This window comes from Ursus arctos, unplaced genomic scaffold, assembly GCF_023065955.2.
Source record: "Ursus arctos isolate Adak ecotype North America unplaced genomic scaffold, UrsArc2.0 scaffold_23, whole genome shotgun sequence".
NCBI classification, from domain to species: Eukaryota; Metazoa; Chordata; class Mammalia; order Carnivora; family Ursidae; genus Ursus; species Ursus arctos.
Genome location: NW_026622908.1, coordinates 47,789,056 through 47,810,994, shown reverse-complemented (window position 1 = coordinate 47,810,994; position 21,939 = coordinate 47,789,056). Strand labels below are relative to the sequence as shown.

The window sequence follows — 21,939 nt, the reverse complement described above, 5'->3', positions numbered from 1 at the left end:
GGGGCGGGGGGCAGGACACAGCAGGCTCTCACCTCTGTTAGCTGGAGGTGACAACGACCGGCATCTTGGCTCAGGGGATGTCCCTGGGCCCCTGGCCTTTTGAGTGGAGATGCCAGCCAATATCACAACCACACCCCTGAGCCCAGACCGCAGGGAAGGTGACCCAGGGATATTTCCTGAACCAGCAAGAGAATATCCCTGAGGCTGTCCTTGAGAAAGCAGACAAACGTCCCTAGACTCCCATGCGCTCATTCCCGCTGAGGTGGAAGCCACCACTGGACAAGCCGCTGGGGCGCGACAGCCGCAGGAAAGAGGAAGTTGTTAAAATGAAAAAAGATTTTTAAAGACGTCCAACTATCTAATGACAGGTTTCTTTCCCTCCCCGTGCTTCTGTAGCTCCATCCTCGGCCCCAGTAACTACAAGTAGGTCCCTTGGGCCGTCCCCAGTGGCGGGTGGGCGGTGGTGGGACAGGAGGGAAAGGGAACTTTCCAGGAGACCCAGCTGTGGGGCCAGGTGGCTGGGCCGCTTGCTTGTGCAGGGAGGGTGCTCTCACCAGTCCCTGGGCTCAGCACGGGGAGCGGACCGGTGCTGGGTGACGGCACTGTCGGTCAGGAGTCCAGACCAGGCCACTTCCCATGGGCCTCCTCACTGCAGTGGGTGACCCTTCCGGGATTTACTTTTTTGGGCACCAGGATTTGAAATCAGCTGAGGAAAGGGCACAGGGCCGGAGCCCTGGGGCCAGGGTCTGTCACCCAGATGTGGCGTGAGGGGCTCTTCCTTCTCTGGGGCTCAGTGTGCAGTGGTGTCTGGCCCTGTACTCTATAAGCTGGCTCTTTGGCCATGATAGGAAGGGCGGTCATGGGGACTCTGACCTCTCTGGGCCCCAGAGAGCTCCCTGGAAGCTGGTGGAGACCAATCTCGGGTTTTCCTTCCCCAGAGCTGTGCTGCTTCTGGTCCGACTGGATCAATGAGAACCACCCCACTACGCAGAGTGATGGTGGAGACTGGGAGACCTTCCACAGCGTCTGCAGTGCCCCTGAGGACATTGAGTGCAGGTTGGCCACGGAGCCCCACCTGAGCTGGGAGCTGGCGGGCCAGAAGGCACAGTGCAATGTCTCCTTTGGGTTCATTTGCTACAATGAAGACCAGTTTGGAAACGGGCCGTTTGCAGTCTGTTATGACTACGAGATACGCGTCAATTGCTGCGTGCCGATGAATGAATGTCCCCTGTCCACAACCACGGCCCCCACGACCACTCCCACCACCTCCACCTCAACCACGACCATGACCTCCACACCTACGCCAGGACCCCCGACTACCACCACCACGGGCACCCCGACCCCAAAACCCACCACCACTCCGACCACCACGCCAACCACAACGACCACTACCATCACCAGCACTCTGACCACCACGCCGACCACCACGCCGACCACCACCATCACCAGCACTCTGACCACCACGCCGACCACCACGCCTACCACCACGCCGACCACCACGCCGACCACCACCATCACCAGCACTCTGACCACCACGCCGACCACCACGCCGACCACCACGCCTACCACCACGCCGACCACCACCATCACCAGCACTCTGACCACCACGCCGACCACCACGCCGACCACCACTCCGACCACCACGCCGACCACCACTCCGACCACCACGCCGACCACCACGCCTACCACCACGCTGACCACCACTATCACCAGCACCCTGACCACCACGCTGACCACCACTCCGACCACCACGCCGACCACCACGCCGACCACCACGCCTACCACCACTCCGACCACCACACCTACCACCACCATCACCAGCACTCTGACTACCACGCCGACCACCACTCCGACAACCACACCGACCATCACTCCGACCACAACGCCGTCCACCACCATCACCAGCACTCTGACCACCACGCCAACCACCACTCTGACCACCACGCCAACCACCACTCCGACCACCACTCCGACCACCACTCCAACCACAACACCGTCCACCACCATCACCAGCACTCTGACCACCACGCCGACCACCACTCCAACCACCACTCCGACCACCACCATCACCGGCACTCTGACCACCACGCCGACCGCCACTCCGACCACCACGCCAACCACCACTCCAACCACCACCATCACAGGCACGCCAACTCTGACTCCCACCATCACCACAACCACGGGCACAGAGACCCCAACTCCAACACCTATCCCGACTACCACAACCACCTCAACATCCACACCTATTCCACAACCCCCAACCACCACCACCACCACACCTACCCCAGTATCAACCACCAGAGAGCCAACAATTTCTCCCTGTGTGCCTCAGTGCAACTGGACGGGCTGGCTGGATTCAGGTAAACCAAGCTTTTCCAAACCGGGTGGAGACATCGAATCAATTGAGAACATCTGTAAAGAAGGCTGGGCAGTCAACATCTCCTGCAGAGCCACGCAGTTTCCTAACGTTCCCATCGAAGAACTTGGGCAAAAGGTGGTGTGTGACCTCTCCGTTGGGCTGGTATGCAGAAATGAAGACCAGAAGCCAGGAGGGATCATACCGCAGCCCTTCTGCCTCAACTATGAGATCAACGTCTGCTGTTCAGGACCTGAGGACTGTATCTCCACACCTCCTCCTGCCACCACCCTGACCACTACCCCTACCACCACCACCACCACCACCACCACCACGACCACCACGACCACCACCACGGGAACTCCGACCTCGACCCCGACTCCCACCATCACCACCTCCACAGTCACAGAGACCCCGACACCCACCATCACAACCAGTCCAACTACCACCACCACAGGCACCCCAACCCCCACCATCACCACCACCACGGGCACAGAGACCCCAACACCCACCCCAAGTACCACCACCACCACCACAGGCACCCCAACCCCTACACCCACAGTCACCACCACCACAGGCACCCCAACCCCCACCATCACCACCACCATGGGCACAGAGACCCCAACACCCACCCCAAGTACCACCACCACCACCACAGGCACCCCAACCCCTACACCCACAGTCTCCACCACCACAGGCACCCCAACATCCACCATCAGCACCACCACGGGCACAGAGACCCCGACCCCCACCATCACCACCACTCCGAGCACCACCACGACTACCACCACCACAGGCACCCCGACTCCGACCCCCGCCATCACCACCACCACGGGCACAGAGACCCCAACACCCACCATCACAACCAGTCCAACCACCACCACGACTACCACCACCACGGGCACCCCGACCCCAACACCCACCATCACCACCACCACGGGCACCCCGACCCCAACACCCACCATCACCACCACCACGGGCACCCCAACACCAACAGCCACCATCACCACCACCACGGGCACCCCAACACCAACAGCCACCATCAGCACCACCACGGGCACCCCAACCCCTACACCCACCATCACCACCACCACGGGCACCCCAACACCAACCGCCACCATCAGCACTACCACAGGAACTGAGACCCCAACCCCCACCATCACCACCACTCCGTGCACCACCACGACTACCACCACCACGGGCACCCCGACTCCGACACCCACCATCACCACCACCACAGGCACCCCAACCCCTACACCCACCATCAGCACCACCACGGGCACCCCAACCCCTACACCCACCATCAGCACCACCACGGGCACCCCAACCCCAACCCCCACCATCACCACCACTCTGAGCACCACCACGACTACCACCACCACGGGCACCCCGACCCCAACGCCCACCATTAGCACGACCACGGGCACCCCAACCCCTACACCCACCATCACCACCACCACAGGCACCCCAACCCCAACCCCCACCATCAGCACCACCACGGGCACCCTGACTCTGACACCCACCATCAGCACTACCACGGGCACCCCGACCCCAACCCCCACCATCAGCACGACCACGGGCACCCCAGCCCCTACACCCACCATCACCACCACTCCGAGCACCACCACAACTACCACCACCACAGGCACCCCGACCCCCACCATCACCACCACCACGGGCACAGAGACCCCGACACCCACCCCAAGTACCACCACCACCACAGGCACCCCAACCCCTACACCCACCGTCACCACCACCACGGGCACCCCGACCCCAACCCCCACCATCAGCACTACCACAGGCACCGAGACCCCAACCCCCACCATCACCACCACTCTGAGCACCACCACGACTACCACCACCACAGGCACCCCGACCCCAACACCCACCATTAGCACGACCACGGGCACCCCAACCCCAACCCCCACCATCACCACCACTCTGAGCACCACCACAATTACCACCACCACGGGAACCCCGACCCCCACCATCACCACCACCATGGGCACAGAGACCCCGACACCCACCCCAAGTACCACCACCACCACAGGCACCCCAACCCCTACACCCACTGTCACCACCACCACGGGCACCCCAACCCCTACACCCACCGTCACCACCACCACAGGCACCCCGACCCCAACACCCACCATTAGCACTACCACAGGCATCGAGACCCCAACCCCCACCATCACCACCACACTGAGCACCACCACGACTACCACCACCACGGGCACCCCGACCCCAACGCCCACCATTAGCACGACCACGGGCACCCTAACCCCAACCCCCACCATCACCACCACTCCGAGCACCACCACGACTACCACTACCACGGGCACCCCGACTCCGACACCCACCATCACCACCACCACAGGCACCCCAACCCCAACCCCCACCATCACCACCACCACAGGCACTCCAACCCCGACACCCACCATCACTACCAGTCCAACCACCACCACCACGGGCACCCCAACCCCCACCATCACCACCACCACGGGCACTGAGACCCCAACACCCACCCCGAGTACCACCACCACCACAGGCACCCCAACCCCTACACCCACCATTACCACCACCACAGGCACTGAGACCCCAACACCCACCCTGAGTACCACCACCACAGGCACCCCAACCCCGACCCCCACCATCACCATCACCACAGGTACAGAGACTCCGACACCTACCATCACCACTACTCCAACCACCACCCCAATCACCACCACCATCGGCATTCCAACCTCGACAACCACTATTACCACTACCACAGGCACTGGGACCCCGACACCCACTCCGACCACCACCACACCGAGTACCACCACCACCACGGGCACCTCGACCCTGACATCCACCGTCACTACCACCACAGGCACAGAGACGCCGACACCCACCATCACCACCACTCCCACCAGCACTCCAACCACCACTCTGACCACCACGCCAACCACCACTCCAACCACCACTCCAACCACCACCATCACAGGCACGCCAACTCTGACTCCCACCATCACCACAACCACGGGCACAGAGACCCCAACTCCAACACCTATCCCGACTACCACAACCACCTCAACATCCACACCTATTCCACAACCCCCAACCACCACCACCACCACACCTACCCCAGTATCAACCACCAGAGAGCCAACAATTTCTCCCTGTGTGCCTCAGTGCAACTGGACGGGCTGGCTGGATTCAGGTAAACCAAGCTTTTCCAAACCGGGTGGAGACATCGAATCAATTGAGAACATCTGTAAAGAAGGCTGGGCAGTCAACATCTCCTGCAGAGCCACGCAGTTTCCTAACGTTCCCATCGAAGAACTTGGGCAAAAGGTGGTGTGTGACCTCTCCGTTGGGCTGGTATGCAGAAATGAAGACCAGAAGCCAGGAGGGATCATACCGCAGCCCTTCTGCCTCAACTATGAGATCAACGTCTGCTGTTCAGGACCTGAGGACTGTATCTCCACACCTCCTCCTGCCACCACCCTGACCACTACCCCTACCACCACCACCACCACCACCACCACCACGACCACCACGACCACCACCACGGGAACTCCGACCTCGACCCCGACTCCCACCATCACCACCTCCACAGTCACAGAGACCCCGACACCCACCATCACAACCAGTCCAACTACCACCACCACAGGCACCCCAACCCCCACCATCACCACCACCACGGGCACAGAGACCCCAACACCCACCCCAAGTACCACCACCACCACCACAGGCACCCCAACCCCTACACCCACAGTCACCACCACCACAGGCACCCCAACATCCACCATCAGCACCACCACGGGCACAGAGACCCCGACCCCCACCATCACCACCACTCCGAGCACCACCACGACTACCACCACCACAGGCACCCCGACTCCGACCCCCACCATCACCACCACCACGGGCACAGAGACCCCAACACCCACCATCACAACCAGTCCAACCACCACCACGACTACCACCACCACGGGCACCCCGACCCCAACACCCACCATCACCACCACCACGGGCACCCCAACACCAACCGCCACCATCAGCACTACCACAGGCACTGAGACCCCAACCCCCACCATCACCACCACTCTGAGCACCACCACTACTACTATCACCACGGGCACCCCGACTCCGACACCCACCATCAGCACCACGACAGGCACCCCAACCCCAACCCCCACCATTAGCACTACCACGGGCACCCCAACCCCTGCACCCACCATCACCACCACTCTGAGCACCACCACGACTACCACCACTACGGGCACCCCGACCCCAACGCCCACCATTAGCACGACCACGGGCACCGCAACCCCAACCCCCACCATCACCACCACTCCAAGCACCACCACGACTACCACCACCACGGGCACCCCGACCGCAACGCCCACCATTAGCAAGACCACGGGCACCCCAACCCCAACCCCCACCATCACCACCACTCTGAGCACCACCACGACTACCACCACCACGGGCACCCCGACTCCGACACCCACCATCAGCACCACGACAGGCACCCCAACCCCAACCCCCACCATTAGCACGACCACGGGCACCCCAACCCCAACCCCCACCATCACCACCACTCCGAGCACCACCACGACTACCACCACTACGGGCACCCCGACCCCAACGCCCACCATTAGCACGACCATGGGCACCCCAACCCCAACCTCCACCATCACCACCACTCCAAGCACCACCACGACTACCACCACCACGGGCACCCCGACCGCAACGCCCACCATAAGCACGACCACGGGCACCCCAACCCCAACCCCCACCATCACCACCACTCTGAGCACCACCACGACTACCACCACTACGGGCACCCCGACCCCAACGCCCACCATTAGCACGACCACGGGCACCCCAACCCCAACCCCCACCATCACCACCACTCCGAGCACCACCACGACTACCACCATCACGGGCACCCCGACTCCGACACCCACCATCACCACCACCACAGGCACCCCGACTCCAACCCCCACCATCAGCACCACCACGGGCACCCCAACCCCTACCCCCACCATCACCACCACTCTGAGCACCACCACGACTACCACCACTACGGGCACCCCGACCCCAACGCCCACCATTAGCACGACCACGGGCACCCCAACCCCAACCCCCACCATCACCACCACTCCGAGCACCACCACGACTACCACCATCACGGGCACCCCAACTCCGACACCCACCATCACCACCACCACAGGCACTCCGACTCCAACCCCCACCATCAGCACCACCACGGGCAGCCCAACCCCAACCCCCACCATCAGCACCACCACGGGCACCCCAACCCCAACCCCCACCATTAGCATGACCACGGGCACCCCAACCCCTACACCCACCATCACCACCACTCTGAGCACCACCACGACTACCACCACCACGGGCACCCCGACCCCAACACCCACCATTAGCACGACCACGGGCACCCCAACCCCAACACCCACCATCACTACCAGTCCAACCACCACAGGCACCCCAACCCCCACCATCACTACCACCACAGGCACAGAGACCCCAACACCCACCCCAAGTACCACCACCACCACCACAGGCACCCCAACCCCTACACCCACCATTACCACTACCACTGGCACTCCAACCCCAACACCCACCATCACTACCAGTCCAACCACCACAGGCACCCCGACCCCTACCATCACCACCACCACAGGCACAGAGACCCTGACAACCACCCCAAGTACCACCACCACCACCACAGGCACCCCAACCCCTACACCCACCGTCACCACCACCACAGGCACCCTGACATCCACCATCAGCACCACCACGGGCACCCCAACACCAACCGCCACCATCAGCACTACCACAGGCACCGAGACCCCAACCCCCATCATTACCACCACTCCAAGCACCACCACAACTACCACCACCACGGGCACCCCGACCCCGACATCCACCATCACCACCACCATAGGTACTCCAACCCCAACACCCACCATCACTACCAGTCCAACCACTACCACTACGGGCACCCCGACCCCAACACCCACCATTAGCACGACCACGGGCACCCCAACCCCAACCCCCACCATCACCACCACTCCAAGCACCACCACGACTAGCACCACCACGGGCACCCCGACTCCAACCCCCACCATCACCACCACCACGGGCACCCTGACTCCGACACCCACCATCAGCACCACGACAGGCACCCCAACCCCAACCCCCACCATTAGCACTACCACAGGCACCCCAACCCCTACACCCACCATCACCACCACTCTGAGCACCACCACGACTACCACCACCACGGGCACCCCGACCCCAACACCCACCATTAGCACAACCACGGGCACCCCAACCCCAACACCCACCGTCACTACCAGTCCAACCACCACAGGCACCCCGACCCCCACCATCACCACCACCACAGGCACAGAGACCCCAACACCCACCCCAAGTACCACCACCACCACCACCACCACAGGCACCCCAACCCCTACACCCACCATTACCACTACCACAGGCACTCCAACCCCAACACCCACCATCACTACCAGTCCAACCACCACAGGCACCCTGACCCCCACCATCACCACCACCACGGGCACAGAGACCCCGACACCCACCCCAAGTACCACCACCACCACCACAGGCACACCAACCCCTACACCCACTGTCACCACCACCACAGGCACCCTGACATCCACCATCAGCACCACCACGGGCACCCCAACACCAACCGCCACCATCAGCACTACCACAGGCACCGAGACCCCAACCCCCACCATCACCACCACTCCAAGCACCACCACAACTACCACCACCACGGGCACCCCGACTCCTACACCCACCATCAGCACCACGACAGGCACCCCAACCCCATCCCCCACCATTAGCACTACCACGGGCACCCCAACCCCAACCCCCACCATCACCACCACTACAAGCACCACCACAACTACCACCACCACAGGCACCCCGACCCCAACGCCCACCATTAGCACGACCACGGGCACCCCAACCCCAACCCCAACCCCCACCATCACCACCACTCCAAGCACCACCACGACTACCACCACCACGGGCACCCCGACCCCAACACCCACCATCACCACCACCACAGGCACTCCAACCCCAACACCCACCATCACTACCAGTCCAACCACCACCACTACGACCCCGACCCCCACCATCACCACCACCACAGGCACCCCAACCCCAACCCCCACCATCAGCACTACCACGGGCACCCCGACTCCAACTCCCACCATCACCACCACCACAGGCACCCCGACCCCAACCCCCACCCCAAGTACCACCACCACCACCACCACCACAGGCACCCCAACCCCTACACCCACCATTACCACTACCACAGGCACTCCAACCCCAACACCCACCATCACTACCAGTCCAACCACCACAGGCACCCTGACCCCCACCATCACCACCACCACGGGCACAGAGACCCCGACACCCACCCCAAGTACCACCACCACCACCACAGGCACACCAACCCCTACACCCACTGTCACCACCACCACAGGCACCCTGACATCCACCATCAGCACCACCACGGGCACCCCAACACCAACCGCCACCATCAGCACTACCACAGGCACCGAGACCCCAACCCCCACCATCACCACCACTCCAAGCACCACCACAACTACCACCACCACGGGCACCCCGACTCCTACACCCACCATCAGCACCACGACAGGCACCCCAACCCCATCCCCCACCATTAGCACTACCACGGGCACCCCAACCCCAACCCCCACCATCACCACCACTATGAGCACCACCACAACTACCACCACCACAGGCACCCCGACCCCAACGCCCACCATTAGCACGACCACGGGCACCCCAACCCCAACCCCAACCCCCACCATCACCACCACTCCAAGCACCACCACGACTACCACCACCACGGGCACCCCGACCCCAACACCCACCATCACCACCACCACAGGCACTCCAACCCCAACACCCACCATCACTACCAGTCCAACCACCACCACTACGACCCCGACCCCCACCATCACCACCACCACAGGCACCCCAACCCCAACCCCCACCATCAGCACTACCACGGGCACCCCGACTCCAACTCCCACCATCACCACCACCACAGGCACCCCGACCCCCACCATCACCACCACCACAGGCACAGAGACCCCAACACCCACCCCAAGTACCACCACCACCACCACCACCACAGGCACCCCAACCCCTACACCCACCATTACCACTACCACAGGCACTCCAACCCCAACACCCACCATCACTACCAGTCCAACCACCACAGGCACCCTGACCCCCACCATCACCACCACCACGGGCACAGAGACCCCGACACCCACCCCAAGTACCACCACCACCACCACAGGCACACCAACCCCTACACCCACTGTCACCACCACCACAGGCACCCTGACATCCACCATCAGCACCACCACGGGCACCCCAACACCAACCGCCACCATCAGCACTACCACAGGCACCGAGACCCCAACCCCCACCATCACCACCACTCCAAGCACCACCACAACTACCACCACCACGGGCACCCCGACTCCTACACCCACCATCAGCACCACGACAGGCACCCCAACCCCATCCCCCACCATTAGCACTACCACGGGCACCCCAACCCCAACCCCCACCATCACCACCACTATGAGCACCACCACAACTACCACCACCACAGGCACCCCGACCCCAACACCCACCATTAGCACGACCACGGGCACCCCAACCCCAACCCCAACCCCCACCATCACCACCACTCCAAGCACCACCACGACTACCACCACCACGGGCACCCCGACCCCAACACCCACCATCACCACCACCACAGGCACTCCAACCCCAACACCCACCATCACTACCAGTCCAACCACCACCACTACGACCCCGACCCCCACCATCACCACCACCACAGGCACCCCAACCCTAACCCCCACCATCAGCACTACCACGAGCACCCCGACTCCAACTCCCACCATCACCACCACCACAGGCACCCCAACCCCAACACCCACCATCACTACCAGTCCAACCACCACCACTACGGGCACCCCGACCCCCACCATCACCATCACCACAGGCACAGAGACCCCAACACCCACCCCAAGTACCACCACCACGGGCACCCTGACTCCAACCCCCACCATCACCACCACCACAGGCACTCCAACCCCAACACCCACCATCACTACCAGTCCAACCACCACCACTACGGGCACCCCGACCCCCACCATCACCATCACCACAGGCACAGAGACCCCAACACCCACCTCAAGTACCACCACCACGGGCACCCCGACTCCAACCCCCACCATCACCACCACCATAGGCACCCCAACCCCAACCCCCACCATCAGCACCACCACAGGCACCCCAACCCCAACCCCCACCATCACTACCACCACGGGCACCCCGACCCCGACCCCCACCATCAGCACCACCACAGGCACCCTGACTCCGACACCCACCATCACCACCACCACGGGCACCCCGACCCCGACCCCCACCATCACCACCACCACGGGCACCCCGACCCCAACCCCCACCATCAGTACCACCACGGGCACCCCGACCCCAACCCCCACCATCAGCACCACCACGGGCACCCCCTCCACGCCCACTCCTACGACGGTGTCAACGACCACCACAGGAACGCCCACGCCGCCCACACCGTCCAGGCCACAGATCACCAGCACCACGACCTCCTTTGTGCCCACGCCCACACCGACCCCAATCTCCACTCCAAACGTCAGTATAAGCACGCGCCCAGGCATCACGACCCCAGTCGCCTCCTCCCCTCAGGAGACATGCTGCTTTTTGAACGGCACATACTATGCACCAGGTACCCAAGATTTTCACTCTGGCTCTCAGGCGACAGAGGCTGGTTGGGCTTTGGTCTCTGGTTTCACCAGTGGTCAGTCTAAACCAGGAGCTCGCTTGGGAAGCTGGATGCTGGGTGTGGGCGGCTGCCCTGTGATCAGCCCCCCTTTGCTGTAGCCATGAGTCAGGGAAGTGGGGGTTGGTGGCCTCGTGGGCACCTGCCTGCATGCCCTGGTGGACAGCCCTGGTGGACAGCCCTGGGGGACAGTGCAGGACTGGTCTCTCTCCCCTCGCAGGCGAGTTGGTGTACAACGGCACGCACGGGGACACCTGCTATTACGTGAACTGCTCGGTGTTGTGCGCCATCGAGATCTTCAACTGGTCATGCCCGTCCACACCCTCCCCAACGCCCACCCCCTCCAAGACGACACCGACCTCGACATCCAAACCACCCACGCCCACGGCATCGAGCACACCGGCCACCACCAAGCCCCCTGCGTGCCCAGACTTCGATCCTCCCAGACAGGTCAGTGTGCTGTGGGCGACTTTTTGTCCTCTTGGCCCTGAGACCATGCACCCACCAGCCAGGCTTCCAGAGCCCAGGCACTGCCTTTCTGCTGGTCACCCAAGACACCCCTGTCCCGACGCCCTGTGCCACCACTGAGGCTTCAAGTGGACTTTTGGGCTCAGGTCTGCTGGAGCCCCCTTCTCACCCACGCCTCCCTTGCTGCAGTGAGGTGGCTGGCAGTGAGCTGCCTCCTGCCCGGGGCACCCGGTGCCCCAGCCTCCAGCGGGGGCCGGGGTGGGTCCAGGCTGGCCTCTGCTGATGCCGAGCCATTCCCGCCGTAGGAGAACGAGACGTGGTGGCTGTGTAACTGCACCATGGCGATCTGCAAGTACAACAACACCGTGGAGCTCGTGGAGGTGGAGTGCGAAACCCCGCCCATGCCCACCTGCTCCAACGGCCTCCAGCCCGTGCTCGTCCGGGGTCCCCACGAGTGCTGCGAGCACTGGGAATGTGACTGTAAGCCCCCTGACACTGCAGGGCCCTCCATCTTCTCCCTTCTGTGAGCAGGGGGCTGCAGGCCCTGAGGTCCTTGGGTGCAGACCGCAGGCTGAATGTGCCGGCCGACTGTGCTGGGCCTCCTGCTTGCTTCCCATCTCGGGCTGGGGGTCCGGGCGTGGGAGGGGCTTGCCTGGTGGGGCACAGCCACCTCCCAGAAGGAGGCTGGTCCTGGGGCTGGAGGGGCAGAGCTGGACTCGGAACCCAGGCCTTTTGGCTCCACGGCGAGGCTCTGTCCCACAGAATGGGCTTGGATGCCCCGCACGCCCCAGGAGCGGGAATGTGCGCCCCCCCTCCCCATTCCTGCTTGCTGATCCCACCCGTCCCTGGGCTTTCACCGGCGCCTGTCCCCGTGCAGCCCCCGGGCCGGGGCTCGGTGTGGCTCAGTGCAGCTCCTTCTTCAGGCTACTGCACAGGCTGGGGGGACCCCCACTACGTGACGTTCGACGGGCTGTACTACAGCTACCAGGGAAACTGCACGTACGTGCTTGTGGAGGAGATCGCCCCCACGCTGGGCAACTTTGGGGTCTACATCGACAACTACCACTGTGACGTCAACGACCAGGTGTCCTGCCCCCGCACGCTCATCGTGCGCTACGAGTCCCAGGAGGTGCTGCTCAAGACGCTGCAGCTGATGCCCATTGAGGTCCAGGTGCGTGGCGAGGGCGAGGGCGCCCACACAGGCGCACAGGTGCACCCGTTCCCTCGCTCGGCGGGGACTGGGCCGTTCTCTCAGGCCCTTGGCGACATGCAGGGGTCCCTTGACCTTCCCCACTCGTGCTCCCACCACCCGCCCTGGTCCCAGGCCTCTGTGGCAGAAGCTCCCTCCCCGAGCACAGGCACTGGGCACACGCTCGTGTGGGGTTGCTGGTTCCTGTGGCCTGGGGAGCTCTACCCTCGGCATGAGCCCCAGTGTCTCCAGGGGCCTCTGAGCGCAGTGTCCTTGAGACCTCCCCTGGGGACCGGCCAGGACAAGTCGGGCCCAGAGCAATGGAAAGGAGGTGGGAAGTGGGCCAGGGCCAGGGGCCAGGCAGAGGTCCCCCACTGGACGCACAGGCCTGAAAACAGGCAGGGGCGGGGTGATCCCAGGTGCTCTCTGAAGACTCGGCTTGCCCCGACTCACTCTTGTTAGACCCACGGGGCTCTGTTTCCCAAGGTGGCCAGGGCGGGGCCCCAGGTGAGTGGCCACCGCACCTGCCTGCTGGCCGTCCTGACCCCAGGGGTTTGGTCACAGGTGCAGGTCAACAGGCAGGTGGTGGCGCTGCCCTACGTGAAGAATGAGGTGCACGTGTACCAGTCGGGCATCAACTACGTGGTGGAAGTCTCCAAGCTGGGCGCCCTCATCTCCTACAATGGACTCTCCTTCTCCATCAGGCTGCCCTACCACCTGTTTGGCAACAACACCAAGGGCCAGTGTGGTGAGCCCCCGGGCCCACCCCTGAAGAGGACGGCTCGGGGCCGGGGGGAGGCTGGGTGTGAGCGCCCCGCTCGGAATCCCGTGGGAAGAGGCCGATGGGAGTCCTGTGTCGTCTGTGCCCTCGGCCCTGGCCTGAGGTCACCGGGGGACCTGGGCTGGAGAAGGGGAGGCCGGGGTCTGGTGCTGGTACGACGTGGGCTCCCTCCCGACACAGGTACGTGCACCAACAATACGGCAGACGACTGCGTGCTGCCCAGCGGGGAGGTCGTTTCCAACTGCGAGTCTGCAGCTGATCAGTGGGTGGTGAATGACCCCTCCAAGCCGCACTGTCCCCACACCAGCACGACCACCAAGCCCCCCGCCAGCACGCCGCCAGGGGGCAGCACCACCACCCACAAGGGCTGCGCCTCTCCTCTCTGCGAGCTCATCAAAGACAGGTGCCCCCGCCAGTCCCTAGGGAACCTGGGGTCTCGGGGAGCGGCTTCCTTTCCGTGCCGCACCCCCGTTGCAAAGGGGAGCCGAGGCAGAGGGCTGAGCACGGGGCTGGGGTGTCAGAGGGAAGTCAGGGCGCCAGTGGGCAGGTGCTGAGTCACGGAGGGCCCAGGACGGGGGCTCCCGATGTCTACGGGGCTCAGCTGTCTTGACAGATATCCCTGTGCCTTTTCTGTCCTCCCAGATCTCTCCCGCCTCAGCAAGGTCAGCTGAGCTGGAGGCCTCAGGGAGAGGAGCTGACCGGGGACAGAGCTAGCATTCAGGGCTGGGATCAGGGAGGCACACCCAAAGCTGGCAGCCATGTAGCATGGAGCTCCCCCCTGCCCGAGAGCCTGGCCTGCAGCAGCCTGTCCTCGGGCCGTCCACTGTGCCCGCTCCTCTTCCCCGAGGTGGCCCTGTTGCCACTGTCCGCCTACAGGCGCCCGTTCAGTGGGATACGGGCTGAGCCGGGCTCTGGGAGGGTGGCCAGGGAGACGTGCTGGGCTGGTGGGGAGGGCCGCCCAGAGCCTGACCCGCGCGCCTTCCCTCACAGCGTGTTCGCCCCGTGCCACGCCCTGGTACCCCCCCAGCACTACTACGACGCGTGCATGTTTGACAGCTGCTTTGTGCCCGACTCCGGCCTGGAGTGCGCCAGCCTGCAGGCCTACGCGACCCTCTGTGCCCAGGGCAACATCTGCATCGACTGGCGGAACCACACCCATGGGATCTGCTGTGTGTGCCTGCCTGCCCCTGCCCCTGCCCCAGACCTGTGGTCCCGCGGGCCGGATAGGGGCTTGTGCTCCGCTGGGTGCCGTGCCCGGCCTGAAGCCACACTGGGGTGGGAGGGCCGGGAGGACAGGGAGAGCCGGCCTGGGCCTCGGGCTGGGAAGAAGGCAGGGCTTGGGGGGCTGGGGGCCTGGGGCTACGGCCATCCTTGCTAGGCCACTGGGCCCCTGCCTCCCAGCTCAGGGATGGCATGGGGGGCCGAGATGGGCAGCACCAGGCGGCTGGTCACCCCCAGCTGGTGCAGGAGAGGCTGGGTGGGCCTGTCCCTCGCCAGGGGGCCCACGGGCTCCTCCCTCCCAACCCCAGCTCCTCTGATTCCTATCTCCTTCCCGCAGCGGTGACGTGCCCACCTCACAGGGAGTACCGGGCCTGTGGTCCTGCAGACGAGCCCTCATGCGAGTCTAGCTTAGTTGCTATAAGGTGCGCCGGGACAGCGGGCTGGCCCCTCAGGCTGTGCGCCGGGGGTGGTGGGCGCTGTCCGGGCATCGGGGTCCCACATGCCTGTTCCCCAGCCCGTGTACACCCATCACATGATGCCCTCCCGCCCCCAGACCCCCCGCACCAGAGGAACACCCACCTGGTGGAAGGCTGCTTCTGTCCCGAGGGCACCATGAACTACGCCCCAGGATTCGACGTCTGCGTGGAGCTGTGTGGTATGCTGCCCACCCGCGTTGCTCTGTGAAGCCCACCCCAGTCCCGCGGCACCAGGACTCTGCTAATGGACTTGTGTTCTCTCCCTTCTAGGCTGTGTGGGGCCTGACGATGTGCCTAGAAAGGTAGGGCCGTTCCTCTCGGTGCTGGGGTGGGAACCCACAAACCCGGAATTTGGGGAGCTAGGGAGGGTTGCACATGAGAACCTGGGAGTCTCAAACCTTGAGTCATGTCATTGAAGTCCTGGAAGGCTGAGCCAGCAGTGGTGTCCCCTGGGCGCCCACCCCCCCACCCGTCCACCTCCTTCCCCCTTCCCTCCTCTCTCCCTTCTCCGCCCCTCCTTCCTTCTACTCATCCAAGCATTCACCCAATTGTCCATCTATCCCTTTGTCTGTCCAACTGTCCATCCATCTACCCACGGGTCCACATGTGCATCCACCCCTTCATGCCACCCACATGCCGTCTAAACCCGAGATGGCATCTTGGCCGCTGCAGTGTTGTCCGTGTCTCCCACACGTGGTCGATTCCTTAGCTCCATTCTGCGAACCCCACATACGTGTGCGGAACATTTGCCGCGGGCCGGGCCGGTGGAGGCAAACGCTAGGAGCAGGTCATCGCTGTGGCATCAGGGATGTGGCCCCGTGTGCTGGGGGGGGAGGGCCCAGGCTTCCCACGGGACCCTCGGCGTGTCGCCTCCTGTGGGCAGAGTGCGAGCGTGCTGTGGTACGGCCCCGGCGCACGGGCAGGGGCGCTGGCGCCGTGATCCCCTGCCCACCCACTTCGTCCCTGCAGTTCGGGGAGCACTTTGAGTTCGACTGCAAAGACTGCGTGTGCCTGGAGGGCGGGCGCGGCATCATCTGTCAGCCCAAGGAGTGCCGCCAGGAGCCGGTCACGTGCACGGAGGACGGCACCTACCCGCTCACGGAGGTCAACCCCGCAGACCCGTGCTGCAATATCACGACTTGCAGTAAGGCCGCCCGCAGGCAGCGCTGGGCGCCTGGGGCCTCGGGGCGCACCCCGCCACCCCCGGGGCTGTTCTCACCTCCTCGCTGAGCCAGGGGGCCTCCGACTGGGGGCCTGCGGGGGCTGGGCCGTCAGGACGCGGGCCACCGAGCTGGGTGTGGGAGGAGGCCTCTGCCCACAGGCCCCGCCCTGCCCACTCTGTCCCCCTCCCCTCCAGAGTGCAATACCAGCCTGTGCGAGGAGACACCGCCCAAGTGCCCCCTGGGCTTCGAAGTGAGCAGCGAGACCAGACCTGGGAAGTGCTGCCCCTCCTACTCCTGTGGTCAGTGGGCCTGGGGGTCTGGGAACCGTGGGTGGGGTCGCTCCACATGGTACACATACCCACCCCAGGCCTGAGTGCCCGTGCGTCCGGTGGCCGGGCGTCAGCCATTGGGGCCAGGCAGGCCAGCCTGACCCATGTCCGCATTCTCTTCCTCCCAGTGCCCAAGGGTGTGTGCGTTCACGGGAATGCTGAGTACCAGGTGAGCCCTGGGCCGAGGGGTGGGGGTCCCGGGCTGGCTCTCAGGTTGGGCAGGGTGCCCGGGGGGGGGTAGGTACCCGCTCTGGGGCCTCCGTGGTGTGTGTCAGGCCCGGGGGCCTCTGGGCAGGGCCAGCCGTCCTGCAGGCAGGCGGCAGGTGTGGGAGGTGGCCCTGCCTCACCTGCCCTCCCTGTGCCCTCAGCCCGGGTCCCCAGTGTATTCCTCCAAGTGCCAGGACTGCGTCTGCACCAACAGCACGGACAGCAGCACGCAGCTTAACATCATCTCCTGCACCCACGTGCACTGCAACAGCTCCTGCAGCCCTGTAAGCCTCCCCTACTCCCCAGGGCCGCCCCTCGGCCGGCTCCCGGTGCCTGTCTACCTATGCCAACCTGAGCCGTGCATGTCCTGCAGGGCTTCGAGCTGGTGGACGTCCCCGGGGAGTGCTGCAGGAAGTGTCAGCAGACTCACTGCATCATCAAGAGACCCGGCATGGAGAACATTGTCCTAAAGGTGAGCGGGGAGTCCCACCTGTCACGTCCCATCCCTTGACACGGGAGGGGCTGACCTGAAGCCATGGCTGAGTCTCCCCAGGGCTGGGCATGGCTGTGCAAGTGTCCTGGGGTTGCCATGACAAGTGACCACAGACTAGGGCTGGAAACACTGGGACTGACTGACTTTCCCAGCGTGGAGCCCGAGTCCAAGATCAAGGTGTTGCCGGGCTGCACTCCCTCCAAAGGCTCTGGGGGACCCCCCTGCCTCTTCAGCTTTGGGGGCTCCAGGAGGCCCTGGGTTTGTGGCTGCATCTGTCCACTCTCTGCCTCACCTTCCCGTGGCCCCTCCTCTCTCTCTAAGGACACTGGTCATTGGGTTTAGGGCCACCTGTGTAATCGAGGGTGGTCTCATCTCGAGGTCTTCAACTTAGTCCCGTCTATAAACACCCTTTCTCCAAATAAGGTCACGTCTGCAGGTGCCGGGGGCAAGGATGTGGACGTGTCTGTGGACTACAGGCTGGCGGCTGTCCCGGGGCCCCTCCTGGGTGTCACCTGCCTGGTGGCTCTGGGCCCGCCAGCCGGGCCTCCTGCTGGGCCTCACCACACTGCCCTCTGCCCTGCAGCCCGGGGACATAAGTAACGACCCCACGAACAATTGCACCTTCTTCAGCTGCATGAAAATCCACAACCAGCTCATCTCTTCCGTCTCCAACATCACCTGCCCCGACTTTGACCCCAGCATCTGCGTCCCGGTGAGTGGGGGTCCCCAGGGCCAGGCTGGTCCCTGTTCCTTCCCACCCCGTGGCAGGAAGGGGTTGCTCACTGTTGTGGGCCGTCCTGAGTCCTAGGCTCATTCTCCTTCCCTCCAGGGCTCCATCACACTCATGCCCAACGGATGCTGCAAGAAATGTGAGTGGGGGCTGCTGGGATGGTGGCTCCCGGGGCCCAAGGCGCAGCCGGGCAGGGGGGCTCCAGCTGGGACCCTCGAGGGGAAGAGGCATGGGGGACGGTGTCCCGGGATCCCTGTCTCCTCTGCCACTCTCCACCAGATGCTCAATTTGAGGGCGTCACCTGGGATGTCGTGCTTGCTGGGGGGTGGCTGAGGCCGGGGGCGCTTGGGGAGAGAGAAGAAGCCGTGAGGGAAGATCCGGTAGGCCCCCTGAAGGTGTGGAGACCCCACCCCAGAGCCTCCGCCCCCTCTTGCCAGGCATCCCTCGCAATGAGACCAGGATCTTCTGCTCCACCATTCCTGTTACGGAGGAAATCTCTTACTCTGGCTGCACCAAGAAGGTCACAATGAATTACTGCTCTGGGAGCTGCGGGACCTTTGCCATGTGAGTCCCAGGCCCTGCGTGCGCCCTGCTGGGGGTGGCAGAGCGGGGAGGGGGGGAGTGGCTCCTCACCGCGGCCCTCCCCCAGGTACTCGGCCGAGGCCCAGGCCCTGGACCACAGGTGCTCCTGCTGCAAGGAGGAGCGCACCAGCCAGCGGGAGGTGGAGCTGAGCTGCCCTGATGGCAGCTCGCGGAACCACACCTACACCCACATCGAGAGCTGCCAGTGCCAGGACACCGTGTGCGAGCTCCCGCGGGCTCAGCGCAGTGTCCCCGGCCGCGCCCGGCGCGCCAGCCCCAGGGGCCTGTATCCGGGGAGGGAATGAGCAGGGTCCCGCGTCCAGGCCCCCCCGCCCCGACCTCCGCACACACCCCCCCCCCGCTGACCCTCTGAGCTTCCTCACCTAAGCGGACCTCCTCTCTGAGGATATTTATTTTCTGAGTCTTTGTTCAATTCTTTGCTTTCCAAAATAAACTTGGGCAGACGCTGTGCTGGTGCGTTTCAGTTGTGGCCGAGGGTCTGGGTGGCTGCTGTGGGGCGAGTGGCTGGAGGAAGCTCAGAGGGGAGCGTCCCTCGTGACCACCTCCTGTAGGATGCCTCCGAAAGCGCAGTCCTGCCCTGCCCCTCTGTCCTGCCCTGCCCCGCTCGGCGTGTGTAAAGCCCTTTCTGGGCGGCCACAGAGCAGGAGGCCGCTTCCGGGAGGACTTCCAGTTCAGAGTTTGCAAAAGAGGGCGCTCAGGGGGCTTTGCAGGCTCTTGCCTTGGTGAGGCCCGACAGCTCAGGGCAAGCGTGTGCTCCTGGATGTGGGCGTGTGTGAGCATGTGCGGCCTGAGTGTGAATGTGCACACACGTTTGCGTGTGTGTGTGTGAAACATGCCTCACCCTGGGTCTCTCCGCCGGCAAGAAGAAGAACATTCTCGGTCCACGGACCAGAGGCAGCAAGCCAGCTCCTGCTGCCAAGGCTGACTGCTGGGTCTCTCCTGGCTGCTGAGGGTGCCCGCACAGCCGCCCGCCCTCAGACCCACTTGCACAAGCTCTGGGTGGCTCTGTGGACCCAGGCGGGAGGCTGGCCCTGTGAGTGTGCGTGTGCTTGTGCCCGGGCGTTCATCCACGTGGCCACCGGCCCGCATGTATTTGGGAAGCTGTTGTGTGAGCTGAGCCTCCAAAGTGGGAATTTCAGGGAAGGGACTCCTCTGGTCCTTTTATGACACACAGTGCCAGGCTGGTGGGCTGTCTGGGTGGCCGTGGGGACAGCTGGACCAGAGCCGGAGCTCACAAGGTTGGGCAAGGAGCCAGCTGTCTGTTCCGAGGCAGCAGACCCCCGGCCTGACCAGCTGGCGAGGCCGCGGAGCCCCGAGTGCAGTCACCCTACCTGCCAGCACCCTCAGCAGCCTAAGGGGAGGGTGCCGACGTCCCCGGGGACCCACAGCGTCCTCTCCCACGAGACTCTGCCACATTTTACAGCCGACCGGATGGAGGCTGTCAGGAAGGGCGGTGCCCACAGCAGGCTCCACGGTGCTGGGGGCCAGCGAGGGCTGGCACGGGGCACCGGAAACCCCCTTCCTCTGCATTCTCTGTGTCCTGCGGGGCTGGGCTGAGGGCTCGGCCCTCCCTCATGAGCCCTCCCTGACCTGCCCCCGCCCGACATCAGGGAGGCCGGTGATGGCCAGTCAGGAAGAGTCTGCACACCAGCACGACCCTGGGACCTGGGACCTGGGGTCTGTGCAACCCCTCCTGGCCTGGTGGGGTCCAGACGACCCTGCACAGCCCCCTCTGGTGATCGCAGGAGCCCACATTGTCCCTGGCCTAGACCTGAGGACGCTGTAGGCGGGTAGTTGGCCTGGTGGCCCTGGAGGCACCAAGTGGCCTCCTAGGGCCGGAGGTTTGCTGAGGGCACGGGGCCGGCCTCTGCCGTGTGGCCAAGTGGGGCTTTCCGGGTGCTTCAGAACCAGCCTTTCTGTAAAACGGTCAAGGTGCCTGCCCTGTGGCTCTCACCTGTTCCGAGGTGTCCTCCCCACCCCCCAGGCCATGAGGGCTGTGAG

General features: G+C 64.2%; 1 protein-coding gene across 1 annotated transcript in view; it reads left to right on the top strand.

Annotated features, from left to right (window-relative positions):
- The window catches only part of MUC2 (mucin 2, oligomeric mucus/gel-forming), a 31,824-nt gene extending 11,602 nt beyond the window's left edge, over positions 1–20,222 (top strand). The window contains 23 exon segments of the mRNA XM_057317224.1: positions 891–4,179; positions 4,360–5,956; positions 6,047–11,489; positions 11,544–11,657; positions 12,033–12,224; positions 12,499–12,728; positions 13,052–13,226; positions 13,670–13,917; positions 14,500–14,683; positions 14,897–15,119; positions 15,707–15,885; positions 16,275–16,343; positions 16,491–16,592; positions 16,684–16,715; positions 17,383–17,557; positions 17,771–17,875; positions 18,034–18,074; positions 18,274–18,396; positions 18,486–18,584; positions 19,189–19,317; positions 19,435–19,474; positions 19,773–19,899; positions 19,985–20,222. Coding sequence (XP_057173207.1) covers positions 891–4,179; positions 4,360–5,956; positions 6,047–11,489; positions 11,544–11,657; positions 12,033–12,224; positions 12,499–12,728; positions 13,052–13,226; positions 13,670–13,917; positions 14,500–14,683; positions 14,897–15,119; positions 15,707–15,885; positions 16,275–16,343; positions 16,491–16,592; positions 16,684–16,715; positions 17,383–17,557; positions 17,771–17,875; positions 18,034–18,074; positions 18,274–18,396; positions 18,486–18,584; positions 19,189–19,317; positions 19,435–19,474; positions 19,773–19,899; positions 19,985–20,222 — 13,154 coding nt within the window.
- Positions 20,223–21,939: the final 1,717 nt, after the last annotated feature.